The sequence below is a fragment of the Chrysochloris asiatica genome, unplaced genomic scaffold (genome assembly GCF_000296735.1).
Source record: "Chrysochloris asiatica unplaced genomic scaffold, ChrAsi1.0 scaffold00002, whole genome shotgun sequence".
Classification (NCBI taxonomy): domain Eukaryota; kingdom Metazoa; phylum Chordata; class Mammalia; order Afrosoricida; family Chrysochloridae; genus Chrysochloris; species Chrysochloris asiatica.
The window spans coordinates 51,230,808-51,240,155 of record NW_006408520.1 but is presented as its reverse complement, the minus strand read 5'-3'; the positions used below and the strand labels follow the sequence as shown (position 1 = coordinate 51,240,155).

General features: G+C 36.5%; 1 protein-coding gene across 1 annotated transcript in view; it reads right to left on the bottom strand.

Annotated features, from left to right (window-relative positions):
* LOC102816137 (chromosome unknown open reading frame, human C1orf173) overlaps positions 1–9,348 on the bottom strand; it is a 274,956-nt gene that overhangs the window by 21,944 nt on the left and 243,664 nt on the right. Inside the window, exons 13-14 of the mRNA XM_006831089.1 lie at positions 6,219–6,672; positions 3,762–3,776 (exon numbers count right to left, since the gene is read on the bottom strand). Coding sequence (XP_006831152.1) covers positions 3,762–3,776; positions 6,219–6,672 — 469 coding nt within the window. The remainder of the gene's footprint in view (positions 1–3,761; positions 3,777–6,218; positions 6,673–9,348) is intronic.

Genomic DNA, 9,348 nt, shown 5'->3' with positions numbered 1-9,348 from the left:
AACAACTGCCTCTTGATCCAGGTAAAGATTTCTCAGAAGTACAATTAAGTGTTCTGGAATACTCATGCTTCTCAATGTTGTCCATAGCTTGTCATATCAATATAAAATGTCTTGGAGTAAACAAATCAATTCAATAAATCTTACATTTTAGGTCATCAAAAGTGGAATATGAAAGTTGGCTCTTTAATATCTCCTAATCAGGATGCATAAGGAGCTCTGGTAGCATAGTGGTTACGAATCGGGCTGCGAACCGCAAGGCCAGCAGTTCGAAACTACCAGCTGCTCCGCGGGAGAAAGATGAAGCTTTCTGCTCCAGTAAAGATTTACAGCCTTGGAAACCTTGTTCAGAGTCGCTATGGGTAGGAACCGACTCGATGGCACTTAACAACAACAACAACCATCAGGATGCATATTATAAGTCATAAAGACTTACGAAAAATTTAAATGATATTTTTTCAATCAATCTTGAACTTCTGTTTAGGGACATAATTTAAGTGAGTGTTTTGAGAATTTACAGAGACTCTTTAACATAAACTTCATTATAAGGAAAAGCAAAGTCTAGGAGTGATGATGAGGGTGGCAACTTTGTAGACTGGACACTGTTCCAAAGTAGCATTTATTCTTTATTGATTTTATTTACTTATTTTTTAGTTCTTTGGAGTTCATTTTGTTCTTCTCCTTTCCTTTCTTTCTTTTCTTGTTTCCTCTCTCTTTAAGAATTTTATGCACCCCTAGGCTATTTTTCTCCTTTAAAATAATACCAAGAGAAGGCAGAACAAAGCCATTATATTGATAAAGGCAGAGTAAAGATACATCCACTTTTATCCTAAGTTCCTGTCACCTTGAAAACCATTCCTGTACTTTGGCCATTCTTTCAGTGGCCAAATTAAAACGTTAAAATGTCTATAACCTTTGATGCAGAAATTATGTGTCTTGGAAGCTATCCTAAGAAAATAAATATTTAAATGTTATTGCCTTAGGAAATAAAATACTCATGAAAACATTATCGATAATAGTGAAAATAGGAAAAAAAAATGACCAATAGGAATAGGGAAATGGTTAATTCTGAAAAAGCCAAAGGATCAGATAATAATCAGGCTTTAAACATGATTATAAAAATGACCTAGTAATATATGAGATTCTTAAAATATTAAGAATAAAAATCAGATTATAAATTTTATAAAACTATGTCACTCCATTTTGTAAAACCTAAGCTTAGAAATAAAAATCTTGACCAAATGCTGAAATTATTATTTTTTATGGCATAAACCTATGGGTAACTTTCCTAAAATCTGTTTCTTTATTTTTAAATGTTATTTCGTGTGTATATAATAAGCTGTTAATGAAAAATAGACAATAAAAAGACAGTACATATGAAAGAGATAAACAAAGATAAATGGTAACAAACTTACCATCTAGTATTAAATGCACCTAGTGAAAGGATAGCAAAATATTTTAAAACTATAGATATTATCAGGTCAAGAATACAGGATCCCCAATGTATCTGAGAAAAATAAACCAATGTAGTTTGAGCTTCACAACTTCAAAACAAATAGATTAAAACAAATAAAACTGCTGTCTTCTAGGTGATAAGATCATAGTCTGTCATCTATTCTATTTTGCCATGACCTAATTACAACCCGCATTACATGCACTCTATTTTACAAAGAGATGTTTGTTTGCATAAATCCAGGTAAAGAATTTAGTGTTCTGAAATGAAAACAGAAAAATCTCAAATTAATTTTACTACTGAAATTGAGAAGTTCTGGTAGCATAGTGGTTATGAATTGGGCTGCTATCCTCAGGGTCAGCAGTTTGAAACTACCAGCTGTTCTGTGGGAGAAAGATGAGGCTTTCTGCTCCCATAAAGATGTACAGCCTCGGAAACCCTGTACAGGGTCGCTGTGAGTCAGAACCAACTCCACGGCACATAACCAACCACCTATAGAGGGTAGCTGTGAATCAGAAATGACTCCACAGCACATAACAACAACAACCTTATTTGAGTAGCAGCTTGCCAAATTGTACCAATTTTATAGATTATACATTTTGTGACTAAGAATTTAATGATGAAATCCAAGAACAAATTTGAATTATTCTATAAAAGGTTTTCATATATACTTTAACAAGATAATTGACAAATACATAATGAAGTCTTTTTGAAAATATTGGGAATCTTTGTGCAATAATTCTAGGACAAATGTTGGCAGATTTTTTCTGTAAAAGGTCAGATAGAAAATACTTCAGTCTTCTGGACCATGAGGGTCTCTGTTGCATCAACTAAATGTTGTAATTCGAGTAAAAAGCAGCCATCATTAATATGTAAACAAATGGGTATAGCTGTGTTCCAATAAAACTTTGTTCATAGACACTGAAATTTGTATTTTATAAAATCTCCACATTATGAAATATTCTTTTGACATTTTGTAACCATTAAAAAATATATAAATCATTTGTAGTTTGCAGGCTATATAGAAACAGATGGCAGGCAGGATTTGGCCCAGCGGCCATGCTTTGCCAAACTCCATTCTAGAATTAGTTTCAGTAACTTAAGCCAAACTCCCATCTCTTGTTATACCCCATTATCTGGAATGCAGTTATCTCCCTGCATTTCACTTTCAATGCCTTCCCTAACTTTTAAAGTCTTCTTCAAGCACCTACTTCATCAAACTTTTCAAGCTGTCCTTAACCTAATGGAACTTCTCTTCCTTTGAAATCCCATTGCATTCTGTATTCTCTCTGATTTTACTTAACACTACTGATGCTTGTCCACTTATGTGTGTGCCAGTCCTTCCTTCTAAAATTTCATGAGTGGAAGTCCCTGTTATACAATAGACCATGCTGCCTTTATCATAGAACTTGAGTTAAAGGATACTTATTCAATGTCCTTAATTCTTAGACGCAGTTCCTTGTAGTTTAATAACAGATTTTAAGGTCCTAAAAACACATTGAGGAGCCCTGGTTGTGTAATGGTTAAGCTCTCAGTTGCTAACTGAAAACTTGATGGTCAGAAGCTACCAGCTGATCTGCAGAAGAAAGGTATGACAGTCTGCTGAGGTAAATATTTAGACCCTAGAAACTCTATTGGTACTGTAGGTTGTAGGGTCACTATGAATCAGAAATGACTTAATGGCAATGGGCTTGTAAAATAAATATCATAGACACTGAAAGTATTCATAAATTTTAAAACACATCTGAATTTCAGAATATTAACATGTAAAAAAAAAAAGTATATCTTGGAACCAGGAAGAATGTGTATCATGTTGGCAGAAGAAGATAGATGAGAGAGAGCAAGGAAAAGACCCTGGTACCCATTAGAAAACACAGGTGTTTATCTGATAGTCAGGTCTCTGACAGGCACCACCCTACTACTCTGTCCACAGGACACAATCCCATTCTTTAATGTTCCTAAAGTTGAGAACAGTATAAGAACTATTTTTCAAAGGTACTGAGGACTGATTGTTCTGACACTCCTCACTCTTTCCCATGCCAAATGGAACCATGTGAATATCCAGGAAACCCATGAATTCAAAGAAGACCTCAATAGGACGTTTGAAATTTTAAATAAAAATTTCATTTTTTAATCGAAATTACACAGATAGAATAGGAAATTATTGGAAACTCTGGAACCATTCAACCTGTATTTAAATCCTGGGACTGGATCTTATTAGCTATATGGTGGTAGTGGTTGTGGTGTACCAGGGAGTTGATCTTGACTCATAGCCAACCTGTATAGGGTTTCTGCAGCTATACACCTTTACAGGTGCAGAGAGTCTCTCATCTTTCTCCTGCAGAGCACCTGGTTGACTCAAACTGTTGACTTTGTGATTAGCAGGTCAATACTTAACCCACTAAAAGGTTATTTTTATTAGCTATATGTTGTTGTTGTTGTTAGGTGCCATCAAGTCGGTACTGACCCATAGCGACCTTATGCACAGCAGAATGAAACATTGCCTGATCCTGGGACAACCTCACTACTGTTGCCATGCTTGAGTCCATTGATGCTGCCACTTGGCCAATCCATCTCATTGGGGGTCTGCCTCTTTTTCTCTGACCCTCCACCTTATCAAACATGATATCCTTCTCCAGTGGCTGGTCCCTCCTGACAATATGTCTGAAATATGAGAGATGAGATTTGGCCATCTTAGCCTCCAAGGAACACTGGCTGCACTTCTTCCAAAATGGATCTATTGATCCTTTTGGCAGCCCATGGCACTTTCAATATTCTTCTCCAACACCATAACTTAAAAGCATCAATTCTTCTACAGTCTTCCTTATTCACTGTCCAGCTTTCGCACACATATGAGGTTATTGAAAATACCTTGTGTCAGGCGCACTTTAGTCCTCAAGTTGACATCTTGGCTCTTCAACACTTTTAAAAGGTCTTGTATAGCAGATTTGCCTAATGTAATACGTCATTTATTTTCTTGACTGCTGATTCCATGAGTGTTCATAGTTGATTAAGAAGAATGAAGACTTTGACAACTTCAATCTTTTCTCCATTAATAAGAATGTTGTTTATTGGTCCAGTGGTGAGGATTTTTGTTTTCTTCACATTAAGATGTAATCCATACCGAAGGCTGTGCTCTATGATCTTCATCAGTAAATGTTTTAAGTCCTCTTCACTTTCAGCAAGCAAGTTTGTACCATCTGCATATTGCAGGTTGCTAATGAGACTTCCTCCAATCCTGATGCCACGTTTTACTTCATAGAACCCAGCTTCTTGTAGTATTTGCTCAACGTACAGGTTGAATAAGTATGGTGAAAGGATACAACCTTTTCACATACCTTTCTTAATTTTAAAGCATTCAGTGTTCCCATGTTCTGTTCAAACCACTGCCTCTTGGTCCAGGTACAGATTCCACATGAGCACAATTAAGTGTTCCGGAATACTCATACTTGTGAGTTGCTGTGATTCTGAAAGCTATGCCACCAGTATTTTAAATACCAGCAGGGTCACTCATAGTGGACAGGTTTGAGATGAGCTTCCAGACAAAGACAGAGACTAGGAAGAAGGAGTGATGAACTACTTCTGAATATTTAGTCACTGAAAACCTTATGAATACCAGAAAAACACTGTCAGCTATAGTGCCAGAAAATGAGCCTCTCAGGTTGGAAGGCACTCAAAATGCGACTGGAGAAGAGCTGACTTCTCAAAGTAGAGTTGACCCTGGTAACGCAAATGAGTAAAGCCTGTGGGAGAAAAACCCGCGGGACCTTCACTTACTGATGGGGCACAACTCAAAATGAAGAGAAACAGCTGCAAACATTCACTGAGAATCAGAACATGGAATGTATGAAGTACGAATGGGGGAAAATTGGAAGTTGTCAAAAATGAAATGGAATGCATAAACATCAATATCTTAGGCATTAGTGAGCTGAAATGGACTGGTATTGGCCATTTTGAATCTGACAACCACATGTTTTACTATGCATTGAATGACAAATTGAAAAGGAATGGTGCTGCATTCATCGTCAAAAAGAACATATCCAGATCAGTCAGGAGGTACAATGCTGTCTGCAATATGATAATATCCACGTACCTACAGGGAAGCCCAGTTAATACCACTATTATTCAAATTTATGCACCAACCATGAAAGCCAGTAAGGATGAAATAGAAGAATTCTACCAACTTCTTTATCAATTAGCTATAGTTGTTAGAAATTATTTAACCTCTCCCAGCCACATTTTCTTCATTAGCATAAAAGAGATGATGATGATGTAACCTAATTAGAGGAAGACTGGACTGATCTAAGGATTAGATGAGCTAATACATGTAGACATTTAGGACAGTGTTTGTTGTTGTTGTTTTAAAGGACAGTGTAGTAAGCAGCTAATCAATGTCAACTATGCTTATGTAAACGCATATGTAGCTAAGATCAAGTAGTATTGCTAGTATTAAATAACCTCTACAAAGCCACACATATCCTTGTCTTCAGACATGTATTGTGCTTTATTTGATTCTTGAGATAGAATTAATAGAGGAAATAATTTACAGAAAATATGAAGCAGGCTATAAAAGATTAATCAAGTAATTTTCAAAATGCAATAGGAGGAAAACAGCAAGCTGAAAATACATGTATGATTATGTGACAAATAGGAAAAGAAAGTAATGTCTCTGGCATTATCACAATTTTACACCCCAAGCTTAGGCAGACTGCAATAGCCAAGTCAACTTCCATGCATGAGGGCAATGGTGGTCAACTCAATGCCATACTTACCACCTTCTTTCTCCACCCCAAGGGGACCTGCCTTTCCGTCCTTTGCCTTAGTAGGGCTTCTTTCCCAAAGCTTACTCTCAGCCTTTTCCTTTTCTGTCTTAGAATTCTGCATCTTGGATTTCACAGATATGCCCTCTGCAATCATTTGGGGCCTCTTCTCCACTTTCTTTTTAAGAACATTATCAGAGTTTTCCTCTGTTGGCACTGTCTCGATCTCCTTATCTGCTTTAATTATTTCTTGATCTTGAGTTTCTATTCCTAGGAATTTGTCAATTAGAAGATGGGATTTTCCAGGTTCATCATTTTCACTCAGCTCCCGAGAAGATGAGCTTCTGGCACTTTCTTCTGAACTGTTTTCAGTGTGGGCATCCCTGCCCTCCAATGAAGAGTTATCTTCACTGTAACTAGAATTTGGATGACTTCTGGATGTTGATGAAGCAGTTTTTCTATCTATAAAAAGTTAAATAATGACATCATTTTATTTCTACAAAATAGTTGGTTTAACATTAATATTAGCAATTGATCATATAAGAAATAAATATAGTTTATTAGATTTGGTGTCCTACTCCCATGTACTCTACATAAAAATCATGATTAAAAAAAAGAAGCTATTAAGAATTTGAATATACTTTTAAACAGAAACTGCACTTAACTGAAAACCAATCTTATTATTTTGATTGTTTTGAAAACCATCTTATTAGAAAATCTTCAAAAATATCTATTTTGTTATAGAATACATTGAGTAATCCTTTGTTTGGACAGCAAGAACATTTATTTAATTATCCCTTTGTCCAGCCACAGTACTTTTTGTGCATGAAATTTAAATTTGTATGTACCAAAACAGAAACATCCTACTATCCTAGTGCACTCTAGTATCTGTGTATGGAAAGACCTACCTATTTTCACAGTATCTACCTGGTGTGATGCTGTAGGATAAACACTGGAGCATGAATCACAAGACTGGTGGTTCAAACACACCAGCCACTCCTTGAAAACCCTATACAGGATTGCTATGAGTTGGAATTGAGCTGAGGGAACTTAACAACAACAACATGCAATGAATACTTATTTTGAGGTGATGCTCAAGATGGTTCTCAGACCAATCAGGTGAGTAGGAGGAGATGTCCCAGAAACAGATACTGAGGTGAAGATTTACCTGCAAGGGATTTATTAAAGAATTGTTCCAGGAGAAATCCTTAAAGGAGAATGGGAAACAGAGAAGGGAAGGGGAAGAAATCATTCAAGATTGCTATTCCAAGCAATATCCCAGCCTTAGCCTGATCCCACAGAGGTCTGTGAAATAGAAATAATAGTAATGTTTTCCTTCTTTTAGGAAAAATGCTGGGCTTTCATTCTTCTGTTCCATTCAAATATTGGTGGCAGGCCACTTTAGGGGGTCATAGGCCCAAGGCATGGCCGTGCTCTCTATGCTTGAGGAGAGAGCAACTCTAGTCACATAGGACAGTCCTTGAAACTAGGGGGTGGTTTGGGAGATTTACATACAAAATCAATACAAGAGCTTCTAGGAGACCTGGGCAGATCACTGATGTGTGCTACATATATACAGTCTACAAACTTATAATAACCAAAAATGATTGAGGGTTTTCCTCAAATATTTAAAATTTCTCCAAGAATGTAGCATATGCACCAAATTTCTATATGAAAGGTACAAAGTCTGGATGCACTGCAGATACTACTGCATGCCAGAGAAATACAAATTTGCTTTTGTAATCTCTAGATCTGTTTATGTTGCTTTGTTATTTTTATAAATATATATGTAACATAATGTTTGCCAAATCAACAGTGTTCATGTATACAGTTCAGTGACATCAATCATGTATGCAACCATCACCAATATCTGTGTTGCTGTTGTTGTTGTTGTTAAGTGCTGTCAAGTTGGTTCCAACTCACAGCAAAACTGTAGAGGATTTCCAAGGAGTGGCTGGTGTTTTTGAAGTGCCAAACTTGTGGTTAGCACTCCAGTGCTTATCTAACAGCACCACATCAGGACTTCAATATCTATAATTGCTTTTTACAGAAGATATTTTCAAATGAAATATCCTACACTTAAATGCTGTCTGACTGTTGTTTTCCTTTCTCTGCATGTTTGTCTTTTTTTCTGTACATTTGTTTTTTGTTTGGTAATTGCACAGATGGTTTTAGTAGCTGATACAGAGTTTTAGGAAAGAAATGCTTATCTTTCCTCTTATCCTCATTTCTTGGTCCCTCTGGCCCCATCAGCTCTGCAGGACACATCTCAGCTTTTTAAGTATAGTCTCAGAGTCATATCAGAGTTTTCACCAAGATGTGAGAGACACTGCACAGCAATCAAAACAAACTCCCAAACACCTTTAGGCAACAGAGCCCTCAAATACAATCCTATTTGTTCTTATCTCCAACTACCTTGACAGGCACCAGATGACCATGAGTGTTATTTCTCAAAGGAATCACATACTTTAGACATTCATTCTTTATCTCCATTTTATAAAATATGGATATGCTGTCTCTGTAGGGAACAGAGTAGATCAAGGACAATTGCTTTCCATCTTATTTGTACCAGTTCAGAAACTTCAGCAACTATGATCTCTCCCTCCCTGGAAAGTCTTAAAAATGTGATTTTAAAAAAAGAAAAAAATAGCTGTCATTTCTTGTCAGTTTAATCAATGTCTTTCATTTATTGAACAATTAGCTAGGAAACAAAGTTATGCTTGCTCCTGAATTTCTAAAAATATTCATTATCTACCACCTGGATGAACTCTAGTGTGGCACTGTAGGGTCTGAATTGGACTTTGAACCACAAGGTTGGCAGTTCAAACCAACCAGCTGCTCCTTGGAAACCCTGTAGTGGTTAACTATGATTTGGAACAGACTCTTCACACTTAACAACAACAAACAACAACATCTGGATATTGACATGATCTGGATATTGACTTCTGTTTTTGGCTCTAGACTTGGTCACATAATAAAACATTTTAAAATGAGGAGTGGTGGGACTTGATGGAGGATCAGGGAGAAGTGCAGTGAAGACCTCCACCAGTGGTGGCATGGAATACAGGACAAAGCAGGTTCAGGCAATGGTCCCTGAACTACATAGAAAGGAATATTTAGAAAGTTTTAAGGCTTATA